General features: G+C 55.0%; 9 protein-coding genes across 9 annotated transcripts; 7 read left to right on the forward strand and 2 right to left on the reverse strand.

Annotated features, from left to right (window-relative positions):
* Positions 1 to 795: 795 nt before the first annotated feature.
* QBC33DRAFT_582673 (uncharacterized protein) lies at positions 796 to 1,291 on the forward strand (the record flags this gene model as incomplete). Its single annotated transcript, XM_060431352.1, has 1 exon — positions 796 to 1,291. A coding segment is annotated over one exon (496 nt), but the record flags the coding sequence as incomplete, so codon positions are not given.
* A 686-nt stretch (positions 1,292 to 1,977) lies between these two features.
* On the forward strand, positions 1,978 to 3,257 carry QBC33DRAFT_520591 (PLAC8 family-domain-containing protein). Its single transcript, XM_060426389.1, has 2 exons — positions 1,978 to 2,629; positions 2,701 to 3,257. Exons 1-2 carry the CDS (start codon positions 2,342 to 2,344, stop codon positions 2,944 to 2,946), a joined length of 534 nt encoding a protein of 177 aa, XP_060288435.1. The 5' UTR covers positions 1,978 to 2,341; the 3' UTR covers positions 2,947 to 3,257.
* Positions 3,258 to 3,978: 721 nt separating this feature from the next.
* On the forward strand, positions 3,979 to 5,279 carry QBC33DRAFT_2500 (uncharacterized protein). Its single transcript, XM_060422990.1, has one exon. It carries the CDS (start codon positions 4,126 to 4,128, stop codon positions 5,107 to 5,109), a length of 984 nt encoding a protein of 327 aa, XP_060288436.1. The 5' UTR covers positions 3,979 to 4,125; the 3' UTR covers positions 5,110 to 5,279.
* A 398-nt stretch (positions 5,280 to 5,677) lies between these two features.
* QBC33DRAFT_574881 (kinase-like domain-containing protein) lies at positions 5,678 to 7,383 on the forward strand (the record flags this gene model as incomplete). Its single annotated transcript, XM_060430786.1, has 6 exons — positions 5,678 to 5,746; positions 5,795 to 6,077; positions 6,139 to 6,236; positions 6,279 to 6,504; positions 6,552 to 7,225; positions 7,288 to 7,383. The coding sequence occupies 6 exons, from the start codon at positions 5,678 to 5,680 to the stop codon at positions 7,381 to 7,383; spliced, it is 1,446 nt and encodes a 481-aa protein (XP_060288437.1).
* A 1,040-nt stretch (positions 7,384 to 8,423) lies between these two features.
* QBC33DRAFT_582675 (uncharacterized protein) lies at positions 8,424 to 10,662 on the reverse strand (the record flags this gene model as incomplete). The annotated part of the gene is made up of 1 exon (XM_060431353.1): positions 8,424 to 10,662. The coding sequence occupies one exon, from the start codon at positions 10,660 to 10,662 to the stop codon at positions 8,716 to 8,718; it is 1,947 nt and encodes a 648-aa protein (XP_060288438.1). The 3' UTR covers positions 8,424 to 8,715.
* Positions 10,663 to 12,067: 1,405 nt separating this feature from the next.
* Positions 12,068 to 14,355, forward strand: QBC33DRAFT_553680 (uncharacterized protein; the record flags this gene model as incomplete). Its single annotated transcript, XM_060429435.1, has 4 exons — positions 12,068 to 12,264; positions 12,333 to 12,567; positions 12,619 to 12,782; positions 12,837 to 14,355. 4 exons carry the CDS (start codon positions 12,068 to 12,070, stop codon positions 14,353 to 14,355), a joined length of 2,115 nt encoding a protein of 704 aa, XP_060288439.1.
* A 98-nt stretch (positions 14,356 to 14,453) lies between these two features.
* On the reverse strand, positions 14,454 to 15,251 carry QBC33DRAFT_520599 (uncharacterized protein). The gene is made up of 2 exons (XM_060426390.1): positions 14,905 to 15,251; positions 14,454 to 14,834 (listed from the first exon to the last, which is right to left on the reverse strand). Exons 1-2 carry the CDS (start codon positions 15,152 to 15,154, stop codon positions 14,698 to 14,700), a joined length of 387 nt encoding a protein of 128 aa, XP_060288440.1. The 5' UTR covers positions 15,155 to 15,251; the 3' UTR covers positions 14,454 to 14,697.
* A 1,681-nt stretch (positions 15,252 to 16,932) lies between these two features.
* QBC33DRAFT_614867 (uncharacterized protein) lies at positions 16,933 to 17,651 on the forward strand (the record flags this gene model as incomplete). Its single annotated transcript, XM_060432618.1, has 2 exons — positions 16,933 to 17,361; positions 17,425 to 17,651. Coding segments are annotated over exons 1-2 (558 nt in total), but the record flags the coding sequence as incomplete, so codon positions are not given.
* Positions 17,652 to 18,156: 505 nt separating this feature from the next.
* Positions 18,157 to 18,801, forward strand: QBC33DRAFT_520600 (uncharacterized protein). Its single transcript, XM_060426391.1, has one exon. The coding sequence runs from the start codon at positions 18,178 to 18,180 to the stop codon at positions 18,538 to 18,540; it is 363 nt and encodes a 120-aa protein (XP_060288442.1). The 5' UTR covers positions 18,157 to 18,177; the 3' UTR covers positions 18,541 to 18,801.
* Positions 18,802 to 19,662: the final 861 nt, after the last annotated feature.

The raw sequence follows: 19,662 nt of genomic DNA on the forward strand, positions 1-19,662 counted from the left end.
GCTCCTGCACGGCTGCCCTCCGAATTGATCGGCATCTTCTTCACGTCACTTCCCTACAGAAGTCAAACTTCTAAGGCCCTAGGGTTTTCATCGCATATCTGTCGCGGAGCAGCAAGGGCCCGGTCATCATCGAGAGGGATCAAGCCCTACTTGTCGCTATGTCTTACTATCACCGTGATGACGTTATCAGGGACGGTTTCGCCTGTTCATATGGCAGGTTTTATGCCGAGCCTGGCAGCGTGGAACGAGTTGAGGGTTCCTCTTTCCGGGGAATGTTCTTGCCGAAGCTCACCCCCGAAGGATGGAGAGGTACTTCTTGTCTTCCGGCTGACCAGATCGCACGAAAATGACCACAGTTGTAAGCATACCCCTTGATCGGCATAGCTTGTATCGCGCCAGTCAGATGCGCGAGGCTGCCAGCAGGATCGCGGGTCTGCACCAAGTGTCGGGTTTGGGGCCTAAGACTCAGACCATCTTTATGGGCTGGGATTCGGTAGCTGTGAGCACAGCAGCGAAGCGTCACAGCAAGAAGGAGTCGAAGGAGCTCCAGGCCGCGGAGGATGGGAGGGAGAATGAGAGGGCAGAAATGCACACAGAGTACCTTCATACTCTCAGACGGAAGGAAGGCTCCCGGTGTCCCAAGACATATTCGCCCGTGGGCAGCTACACTATCGACTGCGAGGAAATCGAAGAGGGGTAGCCCGGTCAAGCAAATGACCTAAATCTCGACATCCGGCAGACCAAGGAACCTGGTGTTTTCGAAGCAAGCTTCAATTTCAGAGTTCTCGAGGGAGTCATGATCATCAGCGCCGAAAACAGCGCCATGGAGCGGTACTGCTCTCCGCTGAATTGCGAGGCTGAATCGAACTCGGACGACGACGAGTCTGATTGTGACTCGGAAGACGGCGAGGAAGACGAGGACGACGAGGACGACGAGGACGACAAAAAGCCCACGAGAGGTTCTAAGAGGAAGACTGAAGCCCTCCGAGCTCGAGACCGCCCGCCAAAGCAGTCCAATGCAGGAGCTGCTCAGCCACGCAGATATCTACTGAAGTTGAACTGTCGTGAGACTGGCGAGGGCATGATTCAATCCACGGCAGAGAAGGGGACTATCAAATTCAACGCCGAGAACTTGGCCAGCTTCAACGGGAAGACTAACCTTCCTTGCGTGGGCCAAGGAGTGCCTTTCACTGCCCGGAAGATTAGTGATGTGCCGTGTCAACCCAGAAATTCGTGGGCTGACTACTCGGAGAGGGCGTACGAGCTTGCATGGGTTCGCCGGTGGAATTAGGTCTATCTAAGGCGGCGCAGGCGAGGCTGCCTCCATGCAGATCTATAGCTCTTCACAGCAACCATTCATCTGAGTATCGTGTGGTGGTAAATTTGCAGACGCTTTCTCTCTAGACTATTTCCCAAAGATGTTCCCTAGTTGTGAGAAGGTCTGGTCGCAGATGAGCGTGGAGGAGAGGCAGAACTACCGGGGGGCTTGATCCACCGGTCAGCAACCGGTGTCGGTGTCAGCAGAAGACGAATCCGGACAGGGTTGCTGAAGAGTTCTGATGCTTATAAATGTCGGCCGACTTTTCTCGGCAGCGGCTCCGTAACGCGGTTCAACAACAAGCCGCGCTCGTGATGTGATGCATCCAATCCCGAACCTGCATCCCTGAGTCTGTGACGAGAACCACATTAATTATTAGCAGATCCCCCTTTCTGCTGATCCTTGGCGTCCCGTTACCAACGGTTAAAAATATTCATGCAGCTTATCCTCATGATTTGATGATTTGCACGAAAAGATTCCTGAAACGGACCAGGAACCCTTGAAGCCTTGAAGGGTAAACCTCGGTCTTCCTCACAGCCCCCTGCAGTCATTTGCCCAGACTCCACTATCGCCAAAAAAACACGGCCTAGGACGAGACTGGCATTCCGTGCGCAGATTGGTGAACCAAACAGTTGGTGCATGACGGCCAACCTTTGCATCGAAAATGCGCCACGTCATTTCACTAGCCCTGTATTGGGCAAGGTTAGCCAGGTGGAGACTGCTAAGGCTGAAAGGGCTGAAAATCCATCCCTGTCAGGACATGCCGGAATAGAGCGAATTACGGGGGAAGTTTCGAGTGATTACCCCGTGGCTTGGTGAGATGACCTCCCACGGCAGGCGCTGGTTCGACGCCTTCAAAGGCTTAAAAGGAGGGTGTGTGCCTCGCTTCCAATCCAATTCCCGCATTCTCTCGGCATTCGCTCCTTATTCCTCGCCGTCTCATATATTGTAATTCTCGCCAGCACTCGCTCGCAACACCTTCGCCTCATCCCACAACACAACACAAGACAACAGCTTCCCGCAATGGCCGCTCCCCAGAACAACCAGGTCGCCGCCGCCGGCCCCATCGACAACGCCGACGTGGAGGATTGGAAGATCCGGGTCAACGACGTGCTGGCGAGGCCCTCCGAGGTCCTCAACCAGACCTCCCCCCAGGACGCCGGTCCGTGGCACGCCGGTCTGTTCAGCTGCTTCGAACCCATTGACCTCTGCCTCATCACCTGGTGCCTGCCCTGCGTCACCTTCGGCAAGACCCACCACCGCATCCGCAAGGACGCCAACCTCGCCGGCTACGAGCCCATCAACACCTCGGTTCGTTTTTCTCCTCCTATTTCCTTCTCGTTTCCCCCAGGTTCCCAGCTAACCGCTCCCTTTTTACACAGTGCCTCCTCTTCTGCGGAGCCAGCTGCGTCGGTATCCCCTGCGTCGCCACGGCGATGCAGCGCGCCGACATCCGCGACAAGTTCCACCTCGAGGGCAACTGCCTGTCCGATCTCGCCATCTCTTGCTGCTGCGGCTGCTGCACCCTCGTCCAGCAGGACAAGGAGGTCGCGTACCGGCAGCTCAACGCCGCGCCGAAGGACCAGTATCAGCCCCAGGCCGGCATGGCGTACCCGGAGCAGAAATAAGAGCTGAACACACACACACACGCCTTCCCCATTCGTCACGGCAAAATTGAACTAGACGGGAACATGATGCATGTACGTGGCGGGTTTTGGTTACCATCTGGGGAGTGAAGGGAGGGGAGAAAAAGGAAAGGGGCTTACGAGGAAGGACCATCGTGTGCCTTCGGTGTCTTTGTTGTTTTGAAACTGATACCACTTGACTAATTTTGCTCGACATGCATGACTGTAAGCAGCGTCCCTTTGTCGATAATAATACCGAAATGTCTGGGAGCCAGGAGCGGCTCGGTAGCTTCATTTCAAACCATCAAAAGTGGTCGATATGATTTGCATAATTACTTGCTTACCGCCATGCGCGCTGAATGTCAACCATCAGGCAGGAAGGCCATTCTTGGCTGGAATGGCCGGGCCACATGGTTGGTGAAGGGGTATTGGAGGGCCATCAGGTGGTCGAGAGGAACGTGTTTGGGCCGCGGCTTTCTCCTCGGCATGCAAAAAGGAATCTCGTGTCATTGGTCTCGCTAACACTTCCTTGCATTAGGAGATTCAGCCTTGGGGGTTCATTGGTGTGTTTGGCTTGCATTAGCGGCCCCACCGAGACCCGCTCGCTAAAGGGTCTGCTTCCCTTCCCGTACGGAATGGTCCCCTCCCCTTCTGTGTCATCGCTGCTGACCCAACCTGACTTTTTGGCAGGATTCACTGTTGTCATCCCAACTTCAAATGGGTTACTCAGCCCACACTGGGGACAGGGGCGACCATCTCTCTTTAGCGAGTCTCAAAGATTTCGTCCCGAGTTTGATTACATTCTATCCTAGGTTCATCTCCGATTGTGATTGTGATCGAAAAGTGGCTTGTGGGGCCAATTTCTATGAACTCCACCTATGGCGCTAATAACCTCGGGGCTGTGCACTACGATTGCCATTGCCCACAACTCCAGATACAACCTCGTGAGTCAGGCCGTTTGCCGGATGAGTGAGGTGGATTGCCGTCGGTGTAAGTCAACAACCTGATATCAAGTTGCCGACTTGTCCCCATAAAAGAGAAGGACTTTGTCTTCATCAGCGTATCTGTAAAGCAACACTTGACTTCAACTTGATTCCCAACGACCGTCCGTCCATTCATACAAACCGGTTTGTACCTATCTAAGCTACGTACCTACCCTACCTCCCTACCAAGACAGCTCCAATGTCAGGCGACCAATCCTACCGCGACCGCCGCCGGGCCCTCGCCGCGGTCGCAAGGCAGACCAAGGCCCTGACCCCAACCATCATGGCCGACCTCCCGCACCTGGACGCGACCCACTCCGAGCTCCTCACCCTAGCCAACCTCCCGCCCCTGGACCCGGCCGCCTGCCCGGGCTTCGTGGCCCCGGGCGCCGCCGTCCGCGGCACGCCCATCCGCGTCCTCAACCAGGACTCCTTCGACGCCGCCATCGCCATGACGCGCGCATCTGCATTATCCGCATCCGCATCCACCACAGCCAACGACGACGACGCAGCACAGCTCCTCAACCATCTATCCACCGCGGCCCAACAGCCAGCCGCGCTCGACGCCACCGCGGCGCCCCGCGTCGCGGTCCTCAACATGGCCTCGGACAAGAACCCCGGCGGCGGCTGGCTGGGCGGTTCGTCGGCGCAGGAGGAGGCGCTCTGCTTCCGCAGCACGCTGGCCGCGTCGCTGTCGCGGCGCTTCTACCCGTTCCCCCCGCGCGGCGGCCTGTACTCGCGGGACGTGGTCGTGTTCCGCGAGGGGATGGGGAACGGGCATGGGCTGATGTCCGGGGCCGGGGCGCGGCCTGTCGTGAGCGTGCTTAGCGTGGCGGGGGTCAGGAGGCCCGAGGTTGAGGAGGCGGGGGCCGCGGGGAGGTTGGTTTTTGCTGAGTCGGCGGTGAGGGAGTTGACCAAGGATAAGATGCGGTTGTGCTTGCGCATGGCGGCGTCTAGGGGTCATGTCATGTTGGTGCTGGGCGCTCTTGGGTGTGGCGCGTTCAGGAACCCGCCGCACGAGGTTGCGGATTGTTGGATGGAGGTGCTGAGCGAGGACGAGTTTGCTGGGGGGTGGTTTAGGGAGATTTGGTTTGCCGTCTATGACAGGAAGGGGGAGGGGAACTTTGAGATCTTCCGAGATGTCCTGGATGGGAAGATCGTCGGGGAGGTAGCGTCTAGTTGAGGTGGCATTATTACCTTTTGAGTCTTTCATATCCAGTAGTTGCCCTCCAACTGCGCCAAGGACAAGCTTTTTGATATTAGAGAGAACGCTGTCGGATGTCAGTTTGCGGCTTCCGAAACCGGTAAAGGTGGAAGGGCGCCAAGATTTTGCTCAGATTCTCAGGTCTGCCTGTAAGTTCTGAACAATATTCAACTTTGAGAACGTTTAACATTCCGAGTTGAATGACATTAACTGAACGTGCCTTTGATTTTCTTTCTACCTGAGCGGTAGGTGCAGGGTATAACTAGCACCCCCTTACTTACGTTCCGTTCCGTAAGGCAAATACGCGAGAATAAGACATTACTTGCATGTCTGACGAAGTCAGATACATAATTGCCCCTCGAGAGTCATGTGGTTTGGCCGTATCCAATGTCGTTGCGTGGCATGCGGAACGCGAACAAAAAACCCAGTCGCAAGGAGAGGAAAACACGGTTCCACGTGATCAGCAAGCACGAGCCACATCTTTTCACCCCTTTTCATTACTTGTTTTGATCTGAGAACAGAACCAGCTCGTTGCTATGGCACTATGATGTCGAGATTTCTGCGGCGCATTCGCGCCACAGGAGCGACAACACCTAAACTGAACCGCCAAGGCAATGTTTGTTTCTCCTCCAGCCTGCCACGACAGGAACCGTCGGTTGATGAGTTTGATCCGTACGAATACACCAGCGGCTGCTGGATGCGCGATGACGCGGAACAGCGTCAAGCTCGAAGGGTCGAGTTCAACTTCCCAATGCTCCGCCAGAAAGCTGTACAGACCTGTTCCGGCGCCAAGGAAGACTTGCGGTGCGTCAAGGTGGAGGGGAACTTCAACCGTGCTTTCATCTTGTATCTCGACAACGGATTGGTGGTTGTTGCGCGAATTCCTTTCTCTGTAGTAGGTCCCACACGTTTGGTAACAAACTCCGAGGTGGCTACCCTAGCGTACAGTGAGTCAACTTGCCTCTCTATGGAAGACTGAGACCCTGACTGTGTGTCGATAGTTCCGAGAGAATACCTCGGTGCCTGTACCCAAGGTGCTCGGTTGGAGTGACGATCCTTGTAACCCGGCCGGGACCGAGTACATCATTATGGAACATGCGCCAGGCGTACAACTTTCTGGTCTCTGGCCTGAGATGAACAGTTATTAGCACGTCTCATGCGTCAAAAATCTGGCTTTGTTGGTCAAACAGATGCACAGTCTCAAATTTCGGGCCTACGGCAGCATCTATTTTGTCGATTCCCTCGTTGATGATTCAAGACGCATCGGGTTAACTGGCAAATTTTGCATCGGACCGCATTGCGATAATAGATATTGGCCTTGCATTCCTGGAGAGCCACGTCTCTATGACAGGGCACCGCCAAATCGCGGACCGTGTGCGTTCTAGTCCAGCACCAGACTGATATTGGCTGACTCTTCCCAGGGACTACTTTCAACGAGTTTATGCGCGGTCTTCTTGATGCCGGCATTGCTCGCATCCCCTCAGAGACCAAGACGCAGACTCTCCCCTACCGCGGAACCGTGGGAGAACACCTGGAACTCATAGCGCGCAGTCGGCATGTTCTTGAAGCTTTGGCACAGAACCAACAACTCCAGAAAGTTTCAGAATCGGCACTCTTCCATCCCGATCTACACAAGCGAAATATCTTTGTCGACCCGGCTGACCCAACAAGAATTACGGCGCTTATCGACTGGCAAGCTGCATGCATTGATCCCATCTTCTTCAGCGCCAGCGAAACCCCTGACCTGTGCGACTATCCCGAGTCCTTTGAAGACGTCCTCGACCACTTTGGGATCCAAAATTCCGAGAAGATGTCGATTTGTGCATCAAGACTTGGGAGATTGGTCTCAGGGGCACCGAGACTCCACCACGCTCGAATGTTGGATAAAGACCTAGCCCAGCCATTTAGATACTGTTACTCTTCATGGCGGGACAGTAGTACCGTCTTTCGAGATGGACTGATCAAACTGTCTCGCAGATGGGGTGAGCTTGGCTTGGCTGGTTCATGCCCCTACCAGCCATCCGAGGAGGAACTAGCTGAACATGCCAAGCAACTGGATGACTTGGAGGCTGCCGAGAAACTGAAGGACTTTCTAGTGCGGGCAATCAACTGCAACGGGGAGGATGGGTGCCAACTGCAGCGTGCGACGCGGCGAAGGAGTCTCGGGCTGCGGCCTTGGAACAGTGGTTGGAGGTTGCCAGCGAAGATATGGGTGAAACAAAAGCCATGCAGTTCTGGCCGTTTGATCTCTAAGCTAGCCAACAGGGTGCCGACTCGCCACACATCAGTACTTCCGACTGGTGGTGGTTGTACTATGTGCTGTGGAACTGGAAGGTGGTCACCAATATCCGTGCCTGGGTGAACGGGTTAGACTTGTACCCGACAACCGTTGGCATTTCAGATATTATCATTCCGGATGGATTCCTGGAAGGGCATCGCGTCACGGTGGATGGGTTCCCTGTGGTGTGGTGGAGGCGGTGCTTGAGCCGCTTGGCATAGTGTTGGCATGCGCTGCAATCGTGTTCCTGGCGTGGCTCGAGAGAAATACGAAGCCGCCGATGGGAGCACAGAGCGAGGCAGTCAAGGCACAGGCTTCAACATAGAGCCAGAGGTTGCATGTTGTGTTGATGATAATAAGAAAATATTCCAACTCTAGTCTCCCCTTATCCGGGTTACGTTGTCTACTAATTAGGGGCTTTTGCCAGCCATCTTGCCGCTAACTCCACCAAGCAATACTCGTCTTCTTCCGTGAGTGGTATCATCTGCGATTCCGACGGTCTTGGCGCCCAATACGAGCTTGAATGCCACGTGGGAAAGCTGCAGGGGTGGCAGGTAACACCGAGGTGTGTCACGGGATCAATTCTTATTATTGCTCTTCCCGCGTGGTGTCCAGAGGGAGCAAGTAGATGGAAATCAGAAGAGGCAGGTCTGCGACGACAGATCTGGTTATGTGAGGAAGTCTGACCAGAGTCGATCTTTGTTTGCCAAGGTAAGCCGTCCGACAAATATACCAACCTTCACCGACAACTGCAACTACCCAGGGAGTAAATAAACCATCGTGAAACACGGTGCCGATCAAGATCTACTCTGTGGCCGCTGATCCAGTACCAACGTCATCCGTCTGGCGGAACGTCGACGATCATCATCTACACTAGAGTTTGTCTGCAACCCCACAGCGTGTGCCAAGCAAGCCCCATGCTCCCATGTGTTGATCCTGTTTCACTGCCATGCAGCAGAGACACAGCTTAATTGCAGTGTGATTGCAGTGTGGCTACTCTTTTGACCTGGCTCTGGCATATTCGCGAGGCGGTTCAACTTCCACCACCTAACCACTTCGGCTAGAGGCAAGTCCTCTCAGCTATTCTTGAACCAAGTGGCGAGCAGTGGCGTGAACCCCGACACAACCGGCAAAACAGATAGGCTTTCTAGCGCAGTCTCTACCCAGATCTCAGCTCTAAACAGAACCATATATCCCATGCCCTGACTCCATAACCAAGATCAAAGCAACCACAACCCAGATAGAAACAACTTACATGCCTCATCATCTCATAACCCAAGCAATGCCCCCTTACACCCCCCAAAGTATCACCACCCAAACTTCTCCACCGCAACCCTCAGATCCACCCCGCCCGCAATCCCCTCAGCACACACATTCGCAACCTCCCGATTCATCCCGTCGGGGCCCGAGACCACCACACCGACTCCGTCCCCCTCTGCACCCGCATCAGCGACCCAACCCCGCACCAACCCCGCGACATCGGGCCTCCCGGCCTCCGCCGTCGGCTCTGGGACGACCAGTTCCAGCCCCGCCTCCACCAGCCCCTCCAGCCGGCCCGCGGGCACCCAGGCCGCGCGGTGCGCGCGCGAGTGGACCACCCAGAGCAGGCGGACGCGCTGACGACGGCGGCCGCTGGTTCCGGTGGGAGGAGGGAGGAGCAGCGCCGAGGCGAGGGGTAACGTGACGGCTATGCCGGAGCCGCCTGCGACGAGCAGGGCCGTGTCGGAGGCGCGGAGGAGGTCGAGGGCGGTGCGGGAGCCGTAGGGGCCGTCGAGACGGACGGACAAGGGGGTTTCCCGTGGGTGGTGGGTGTGGACGTGGCGGAGGAGGTCGGCCGTGAAGCCTTTGTGGGTGCGGATGAGGAGGTCGAGGCGGGCGTGGAGGGGTGGGGCATCTTGGGAGGGAGGAGACGCGTCGGTCCATGATGGGATCGGTGGTGCGGCTGAGGCGATGGTGAAGGGGTGGGCTTGGAGGGTGTGGGTGCGGCCAAGGGCGGGGACGGTGAGGAAGACGTGGTCGGTGGGCGACCAGCCGGCGCGGATGTTGTGCTGCCATGTCGCGAAGAGTCGGGATGATGAAGGCGGCGACGGGATATCCCAGTCCACGGACAGCATGAGGGTCTCGCCATCTTCGAGAACAGTAACATCCGCGATCGTGGTCATGGACTTCAGACTGAGTCGCCAGACGAGCCGGTCGACCAAGAAGATGACCAGGGAGAAGGTGACGTACGGCCGACTGGTGTGGAAGTGCAGCCAGAGAAACACCAGGGCAACGATCTGCAGGACGACATGACTGGCCAGGAAGAGTTCGTACCAACGCTGGCGGAAGCTACCGAGAGAGGTGAAGTAGAGTAGCTCGTAGGCTGCGAAGGCGCCGAGGCCCAGTAGGATGATAGGCTCGAGGAGATACTCTTTGAAGGGTTGGATGCGGAGCCAGTCGGGTTCCAGGTATAGTTGCCAGATGATCATACCGGCCAAGTGGACGAAGGCCTCAAAGCACAGCAGCTCGCCGACGCGACGGTGGAAGATATTTAGGACTTCGTAGGAGCATCCCGTCATCAGCTTCAGAGGCTGATTCTTGGCGGCGAGAAGGTAGAGGATCGGCAGGTTGACAACGAAAATGAGACCGGCGCGGTCGGCGAAGGCGAACAAATTTTTGGGCTCGAGTGGTACCTGGTACAAGTGGAAGAAGACGTTCAGGCCCAGGAAGCCCGCGACGAGGAAAGAGACGCGATTCGATGGGAGGACTCGGTTTACGACAGGCAGAGGCCGGGGCTGGTAAGTCAACCACGCGGCAATGTTGCGGAAGATCTTGTAGCCGGCTTTCGTTCGCTTTGGTTGTCGACATAGGAGGGGCACTCGTTCTAGGTCCGTCTCGGTGGAATACTCAGAGGCGCTGGGCAGAGGTATGACGGCGCTCCGTATGGTGCTGCTGGACGAAGATGACGACTCTCCGCCATTGTCATACGATTGTTCATCGTAATCCTTGCCCTCTTCCCCCGAGAAAGCGATCTCGGCCGTCCTCTCCTTCCATCTCCTTCGGTCTCGTCGAGTGTCCCGGAGGTGTAGAATGGCGAAAACTAGCAGTGCGCAAAGCAGCACCAGGTTGTACGTGGCCGCGATAGTGCGCCCGTTGAGGATCGCATCGATCAGCCTTTGCAGGTAGGCGAGCTTCTCGGGGTCATCAGGGAGGAACCGACCCGGATCGCCCGACGTCGTGGCCAGCCCCTGGTCGAGAGGTAGACGGATGCTCATGGCGTGTCCCACCCATTTCCTGTCTTGCGCGACTGTCATGGGCCCATATAGACCCTGAAGAACGGGCGTAGAGAGGAGTTGGATGAGGGAGAGAGCGAGATCCGTGATTCCGATGGCGACATGTGGATCCTTATCAGATCATCTGATAACAGAATCGAGACGTCGTTGTTCCGACGTCGGCTGGAATGGAAGGATCCGCCTGGCACCCGCCTGGCACTAGAGACGATGCCCCACGTTGTGGCTTGGAGCCGCAGCGCCTCATAGTGGGGCACGAGGGAAGGGAGAGGGAAAAGAGGGAGAAGGGTGAAGGGACACAGGACAGGCGAAACAAACTTTGCTGATTCGGAGCTGGGCCATTGTCTCATTTGATGGTACTAGACCAGGGAGAATTTCTTGCGCTTCCAATCATCCAGCCCAACTCGAGCTGCCTTTGCCTTCCATTCCTTCCCTTGATGTCTTATCTTGGAAAAGGAAGCCATCACAGAAGGGGTTAGAGGGCAAGTTCTGCACTACGTAATCCTTCCAAGGGCCCGAATGAAACATCCCTGAACCCCCCTTTTTGTTTAAGTCGTCTTCTGGTAGGTAATTCCTCGTCCCAGATCCGGATTCCGACCCATGTTTTCTTTTGGTCATGGTTATTACCATTAGCCCGTATTGGCTCCTCCCTGCCTTGCTCCTCTTTCTCATGGCCGGGCTTCAATAGTCTTGTTTACTGGCCCCTTGTTCAGAGATTGTAACTTGTAACCGTGCGCAAGGATTTTCATTGAGATCAACAATCCCTTGTCAAGCTAATGGAAGAGAACTACCTGGATAGGGGCGCCAATTGCCGGCAGACACGGGACTCGGTTATGCAGCGCACTATGTATTCCCGGCTTGGAATCCAAGCCCAACCATCCCACCGAACTGGGGAATGCCGATGCAAACGTGCAGTTACTACACGCAACTGTAGTATCACTGCTACTCTCCTAGTCCTGCTTTGAGTTCTGGTTGTCGCATGTTCAGAATTTAAGACATGCGCTAGATGGTTGTCGAATTGAGACCCCCGGTATTCTGCGCGAGGGAGAGACAGATCTTAATTGTGCACAATGTCTGACTGACTCCTGCGTACAATTAAAGGCAAGGATAACAACCAGGCAGTTGGAGATGGCGATCTACAGGGAGACACCAAAGCGGGCACGACTCCACAGATCATCAACGGTCAAGCCTCCTGTCTTCAGGAGACGACCGTGCGGGCCAGGCCGCCGAAATACTTGAAAAGGCCAGAATGGAAGCCTTCATGCTCTCGTCTTTTCTCTTACCTTCTCATCACGCAGCACTCTCCCATTCCTTTGTTTGTGCTTCCGGATTTCACTCCAGTTTTTGAGGCGACACTGACCTCTGCCACTCGTTTCCCCCCACCATCATCATGATGTTCCCTAGCACAGGCGCCCTCGCCGGGGCCCTGTTTGCCGGTCTGTCACTTGCCAGCCCGGCGCCGTTCTATTTGAGCAACTCTCGGATTGGAGTGCCGACGGATGTCGATGTCACTCTGGATACCAGGACACTGAAGCCTGTCAGCTTCGATCTTGACAGGTTCTGGAACGATGAGATTCTCTTCCAGGGGTATGTGTTATTCCATGTCCTGCGTCTTGCATGTTGTCAGTGTCACTGATATGCGGTGTGATGTATAGTGTCTCTTCGCCGGCCATCGAAGGTGTTCAGGAGGCCATCCAACTTGGTCTCCGACTGCCACAGGCCGCTGTGTCGGGTGCCGTCTCTGTCCAGCTTAACCACCGGTTTCTCCATGAACCCACCCTGAGGGTCAACCTGGGAGGGGTGAAGGTCTACATCGAGCTCGACCTTGCCGCTAGCGCCGGAGTGGCGCAGTCAGTTGAGATCGTTGCCTCCCCAAAGCTGAGCCTTGCTGTAGGTCTCGCACTCTCCCAACCCCTTGACCGTAGCTTATGCGTAGAATAGGTTCCCGGCTTGGCTGAGGTCGACATCGGAGCCGGATTTGCCCTTGACCTCGTCGTCGCTGCATCGGCGGCTGTTGAGCTGACGGGCGGTGTCTACGTCACTCTCCCTGACAATGCTTTCGTCGAGGTCAACATCTTGACAAAGGAGATCGTCGAGGCCAACTTGTGAGTACCATCTCCCGTATTATTGATGTGTAGATCATCTGACATCCAGGACAGGGAGGGTCTGCTTGCCCAGTCGCTTCCGCTGGCCATCGGTGCGGCTGTCGACCTCTCCACCGAAATCGATCTCTCCATCGGCCTCCGTCTGCGCACCGAGGTAAGTATCAGTGCTGGTGTTCACCTTCTTGGCTTGGACATCGGAGCTGGTGCCGACGTTGCCATCTGGATCAGCCTCTTCGACTACACCACCACCATTGTCGCCACTTCGTCTTGCCCCGTTGCTCTTGCCGAGGTGTTCGAATTCAGCGCCGGTGTTGCTATCAAGGTCGACGTTGAGGTCGGTGAGGTCCTTGACCTCACTCTCGCCCCGTCTGTTATTGTCACCCTGGCTACCCTCCCGGTTGTCAAGGTTTGCATCCCTGAGCGTGGTTATGGTGGCAGCTTTGGATCGAACGAGGGCGTCCTTATCGGTAATGATAACACGTCGATTGGCGGCAGCGAGCCGAGCGCCAGTGTCTCGAACGGATCGGGTGTCCCGACTGGTGGACTTGGGAGTGTCGTTCCGTCTGGGGTTAGCGCTGTTTCAACCGCTGCCTCTGAAAGCCTCACCCAGCAGCCACCTTCTGGCACTGCCGTTGTGACTGACGGCACTTTCCCCACCGCGCTTCCCAACAGTGCTTCTGGCTCGTGGAACAACTCCAACTACCCCGAGACATCCGGTGGCAGTGGCAACCTGGTCACCAGCACCACTACCACGACCGCCACGTACACCATCACCAGCTGTGCTGCCTCTGTGCCCAACTGCCCGGCCAGCTACACGCAGAAAGTGGTGACCTCCACCGTCATCGTCAAGACCACCGTCTGCCCCGCCACCGCGACCGGCACCGGTTACATCCCGTACCCATCCGCCGGTGCCTCGTACGTCCCGACCACCAGCCAGGCCATGCCCTCGCCCACCGGTGCTCCCTCCACCATGACCCCGTGCGCGACCCCGACGACGTCGACCCACACCCCGCCCCCCAACTACCCCACCCCGGTCCCCACCGTCACCATCTCCGACACCACCACCGTCTGCCCCGCCACCGAGACGGGCTACAGGACCGCGACTCCCTCGGCGCCCGGCTACCCCGGCGAGGTCCCCGCCACGACCACCGGCTACGAGACCACGGTGCCTGTCCCGACTGGCTACCCTACCCAGTCCGAGTCTGAGGTCCCCGTTCCCACCGGTTATCCTACTGAATCGGAGTCCGAGATCCCTGTCCCTACCGGCTACCCGACCGAGTCCGAGGTCCCTGTCCCCAGTGGCTACCCTACCCAGTCCCAGCCCGAGGAGGTCCCCGTCCCGACCGCATACGAGACCGAGACCCTCGTCCCCGTCCCCACCGGCGGCTACGAGGCCGTTCCTCCCCAGGTTTCCGCCCCGCCCGCCACCGGCGGCGTCGTCTACCCGACCGGCACCGGCGCCTGGGTCCCGCCCGCCGTGACCCCGTCGGCCATCGTCACGGCCGGGGCCTCGCGCAAGATTGCCGGCGGAATCGCTGCCGCCGCTGTCCCGATCTTGGCTGCCCTTCTGTAGGTTTGGGGAGGTGATGTTGTCATCCACCCTCGAGTGCCTAGCGTGGAAGCTTGAGGTGGGGTTGTATTAATTGAGTGAAGAGTACTTTAGTAGTAGCGTTCTTTGGACAAATATTATCATTTTTTGAATAATCTTGCAGAGTTTCCGGGTCGTGATGGGAGCGATGTCAAAGACCCCTTGGCATGAAAATGAGGGCCTCATGCACATTGCTCGATATTTCTTGAGCTCCAAGTCTGGCCATCCGTCATTGCCCTTTAATTCGTGGAAATTTCATACCAGTTTGCTTACACGGCGCCGAGGGAAAGCTGGGCCATGTGGGCAACATTCGCGAAGACGGAATCTTTATGGTTGAGCTTGGGAGGCTCTCTTCGGTGCATCGTCTTCAGTCTCCTTGTCTGCCTCGCGCGCCAGCTCTTCATATATCTCCTCCAATACCCTAGCTGCCACATCAGGCCCGACGCCTCTTGGAGGGTTGTTTTCTTAATAAAAAACCCGGTCAGTCGGCTGTTGGCCATCGTCAAGGATTGATCCCCGTGCCTGGGAACTCACTCATCCAGGGAAACTTCGCCTCAATCGCCTCCTTGTCCAAATCTTTTGTCTCCACCATTACTTGGGCAAACACCGCCGAGAAATCCACTTTACGAACCTTCTTTAACCCCACTTTGCTATCCTTTTGGGTTACACTCCCACCTGCAGGCGCAACGCGGCCGACATGCCTGTTTCCCGCATCGCTGCCATCGTTTGGAGGGGCGGCACATTTCCCTCCATCGGGAGACGAAGGTGAATCGTGGTCTGGCATCTAACTCGGTTCTGAGCAAGTGAGGGTGTCTTGGGCTGAGAAGGTATATACGTTGGAGCGGTTTCCAAGATGCTGGATATGGGTTTGGACGCGATACTTGCCGTTGGAGATTATGAAATGTAGGGCGGACAATGCGGGTTTTGATTGATTGATTGATTGATTGATTGATTGATCCTGCAAGGCTACCAGAGCCGCAGATCTAGCCCCGCCGTACTTTCCAGACAGCGCTCTCTTCGACTCTGCAACCTGTTTAATGTTGTTGTCTACCTGTCCTCCTTTACGTTCATTGTTCACATTCATTTCGCAAACCCGCCCCTTTATCTCATTCCGCCTCTGTCTTCGTGGCTTCCTACCACTGATATGTCGAGAGCGGTTGAGCGAGTAGTTGAAGGCCCAGACCTCGTAGTCGGTAGGCGCCATTCTCTTCTTCAGCCTGGCCAGGATATCCCTAACCGTATAGCAACCGGTGATATAATTCCGGACGTCCATGGTGATGGTCCGCTCGATGACTTGTAGGATCTCGGAAATCGCCTCCCTGTTGGCGTAATACTCATACGTCTGGAACTCGTGGACGAACTCCAACCTCCTATACTCTTCCACTTCGTCCTTACTAAAGTTTAGAAGCGTTGTGGCGCCTTGCTTGACCATGCCAGGTGTCAGCATCACAGGCCTGTAGAGTGGAGGGTTTGGGGCATCGTTGGAAGGCTCGTCGCCAGGGAGCGCGATGGCTGTAGCTGGCAACGCTGATTAGGCTGGCTGGGCCGACCTCTCGTAACTGGGATTGATGTAGTCCCATACGTCTGCAGACCTGGCAGCCCTCTCGATGACCTTGATCCAGTGGTGCCAGTCTTCCGGCCCACTCAGGATTACTACGCACGCTTTGGGGGCCATTGTTGCAGTGGTCCAGCTTTAATCGGTCGAAAAGACGTCAGGTTGATTGTAGAAAGGAGGATATTCGAGGCTCTGGGGCTCTTTCGAATAGATGGAAGGTATTCGTGGCCAGTAGGCTCTTCGAATCTTCGGTAGGTTTGCCGGAGCTTGCACGTCGAGTATGGCGGCCAAAGGGGGGATTTCTTGATCAAATTGACGGCCTTTTACAGCCAAGAAAGGCACAGAATTGGAAGAAAAAGCCGTTGATCTCTTCGAATTGTCAATTAAGGCCGGATTCAAGCTAAATCCAGGCTCATAACTATGGAGAGTGGTTGTAGTAACGTATCCTCATCGGGGCTATAATTACATTGGAGTGCACTGAAAAGGAAAGAAACCAAGGAATTCCCGCGAGGGGCCGTCGCCGGGGCTGTTGAGAACCCCAGATTCCGTACCCCTGTAGCTCTTCCTCCGTTATGCAGGGAGAGCTCCCAAAAGCAGGCCTAACTACATTCATCTCTGAGTGGGTCAACTGGCGGGCATCTCTGTGTACTTCTACCCATGTATAATTGTTGATAATATGTACATACCTTTCGTCTACCCAGGTAATGATATATCCCTCCGCCCGCCAAGTAATACATTTATCTATATCGTATTTATCGCTAGGCTGTACCTAGAAGACTTCGCTACGACGATATCAATGCCCCAAGGTTCATTTCCATTGCAGGAGAGGCAGCCTAAAAATGGGATCCAAATATTAGGCTCAAACTCTCGTAACTTCCGCCGTTCATAAACCTTATAGGACCATATCATGAGATTTAGGTTCCGAGCTCCCTCGATATAAGCCGAGCCAAGGGTGCAAACTTGGGTGATTGATCTAAGGTGAATCATTTTTATAAATAGGTGGGCCAGGGTGATCCAAGTCACTACATTTGGGCCGGTGTCCCGTATTCTATCCACGAGAACGACTTCTCCAGTCACTTCAGACCCTGTGAATACCGATTCACGATGGCGTACTGGGATCGATTTCCCCCGGAGATTCGTCAAATGATCCTGAGCCTCGCCGCACGCGATACCATTCGAGAGAGCAAGGCACAGCTGGGTCACAGTCGGTTGCCTATCTACGCCAGTGTCTCCGTAGAATGGCAAGACTTCTTTGACACTCATACCTTTCGCCGACTCACCCTCCGCCCCGCATGTCTTCTCGATTTTGATAAAATCGTCCAGGGCAAAAGGAAGGTCAGATTTGGCTATATCAAACATGTGCGGCTCCATATCGAGCTTGAAGAGTACGACTGTACCGTTTGTAGGCAGGAGGAAGATGACACGACCATGCAGAGGTAAGTATTTGATAACCAATCTGCCCTACTCTGAGCTGCCTTCAGATACTAAACAATAATTAGGAGCCAAGTAACCTTTACAGATGCCCTCTGGAACCTTCTTTCCACCCTTTCTACATGGAAAAATAGGAGAGGAAAGACGACGAACCGCGAGGGTGGGGTGACATTCGAGCTCAGTGCCTCATCTCCGAGTGATTCGAAGCACGTTTATCGCGATTTCCGGTTGCAAGATGACTACCCCTACCGGACCGAGGAAGACTTGGACCCCAATTTTGAAGCGTATAAGATACGGCTTGAGGAGTTTGCAAATCGGAGTGACAAGTTCCATCGAGGATAAATGGCCGCTTAAGATCACTCACCAGGCCATCCGCAATGAGACTCCTCGGTACACTGCCTCTCAATCTCAACTTCAGTAGCTTTTCTGTGCCGAATTCGACTCGAAGGTTTCCGAAAACCGAGATTGTTAGTCGATTCCTAATACGTCGGCGGTTTTATAGACTCTTCGAGCCCGTGGTTATTTCAAAGCTACCCAGTGAGAGTCTAACGAGCATCCGTTGTCTTCGAATTGAGCAATGGCGCCCACTTAGCGATGAGATCCGCAAAGATTTCGACTTCGGTACGTCAAACGCATATCAACGTCGACTCTGAAGCACAAGGCTAAAAGAGTATCTAGAGTACGAGTATATTCTTCGTACAAAGCTACCCAACACTCTGGAGCGACTGCATCTCTTTGAAGACTTCAACTCGATCCTTCACAAACGGTTTTTTTGTGAGCGGGCTACTCGACCGAACAAAGAGCTGGGGGAATCATTAGCCATGTCCAGCCGTCGTCTTGAAAGTGTGTCTGCTTCTTTCCTCCTCGACGCTCAAGACTTCTTCCATGGACTTTGGCCAACACCTGGAAAGAAATTCCTGAATCGTCTCAACAAAGGGAAGGATTGGGGACACCTCAAAACGCTGGCGCTAACCTCACGATTGCTCCACCCCGGTGTGCCTAATGTCGAGATCGAGAAGCTTCTCCGCGCTGCAGGGGCAACGGCTGCACTTATGCCCAAACTAGAAGTTATGGAGCTATGGAACGCTGGGCAAGGGCATGCTTGCTACTTCCGTTTTGAAAGAGACGAGACACCAACGATTACTTTGCAGGGCACATGGGACTTGAAGCCGGCATTGATCTAACCCTGTCATTGTCGCTTGGGAGAAGGTCGCAGAAATGCTTTCGCAGCGCGATCTCACCGTCTCAGTGGGACGAGTGGCAGAAGGCGACCACTTCAAATCTTACAGCGGCGTGCTTCAGCATCTTAAGCTCCGGAAGCAGATCCTGGACCCTGTGTCGCTCTATCAAGTACAGTGGGAGAGGGCACATGATTCACTTGGGTAATCTTCTTACCTTCGTTATGTACTGCACTTAGGTAGAGAGGGATCATCTTACACACAACGATCTGAAACCGTCAAACGTCATGTCGGACAGGGACACCCCTATCAATTGACTTTGATTCATGCAAGCGAGAAGGGACTTAATCTCAAGGCAGGAACGGAGGATCAGGCAACAGACGAGTCGAGCTTTGCGAGACGCGAGAATGACTTTTACGGCATTTCAAAAATACGAGAGTTTCTGGTGGCAAAGAATAATTGAAGAGTCATTGTGTTCCCAATGCTCTTCTGAATCAGCACCGTCAATATCGTCATCAGAGGATCCCAATCAGCTCTCAAGTGGCTTCCAAACCAGGTTCCCCATTCTTCCCGTTCTAAAGCTGGGAATTCGCAACCTTTGCGATCTTCTGTCTATCAAGGCCACAGCTTCGACCCAGTCACTTAGAGTAAAGAGTATCTATCACGTTGCGAGGCGCTTATTAATTAGGAGTCACCGATTGAAGATTTCAGATTCCGTGACTGCAAGCAAAACAGCTTCATATTTTTGAGCGCATCGCCATAGTCTAGGCAGAACTAACGCTCATATCTATCCTGAAACATATGCCAGCTATGCTCTCTGAGAATTCCAAGGCTCGGCCACAACTAGTCAAGGGGTGGTTAGGCGTGGGAGAACGATACACCCACTAGTGAGCCTCGTTAGTCGTCATCGCAGCGCTGGCACTGGCCAGACATGTTCCCGCTCTTGGAGCAAGGGGTTGTCTTGTCCTGGGGGATCACTTCCCGCGTAGGGTAAGCGCACCGGCAGCGCGAGGCAACCCTGTTGCACTTGGTGCAAATCGGTTCCTGTAGTCCAGGCATCTTGAACCTGGGATTTGATGGGTCTTGGTTTGTGGTCTGTCTGTCTGGGAAGATGAGGTGAGAGTGTGG

Source organism: Phialemonium atrogriseum (assembly GCF_030411735.1).
Source record: "Phialemonium atrogriseum strain 8032-3 unplaced genomic scaffold QBC33scaffold_1, whole genome shotgun sequence".
Lineage (NCBI taxonomy): Eukaryota > Fungi > Ascomycota > Sordariomycetes > Cephalothecales > Cephalothecaceae > Phialemonium > Phialemonium atrogriseum.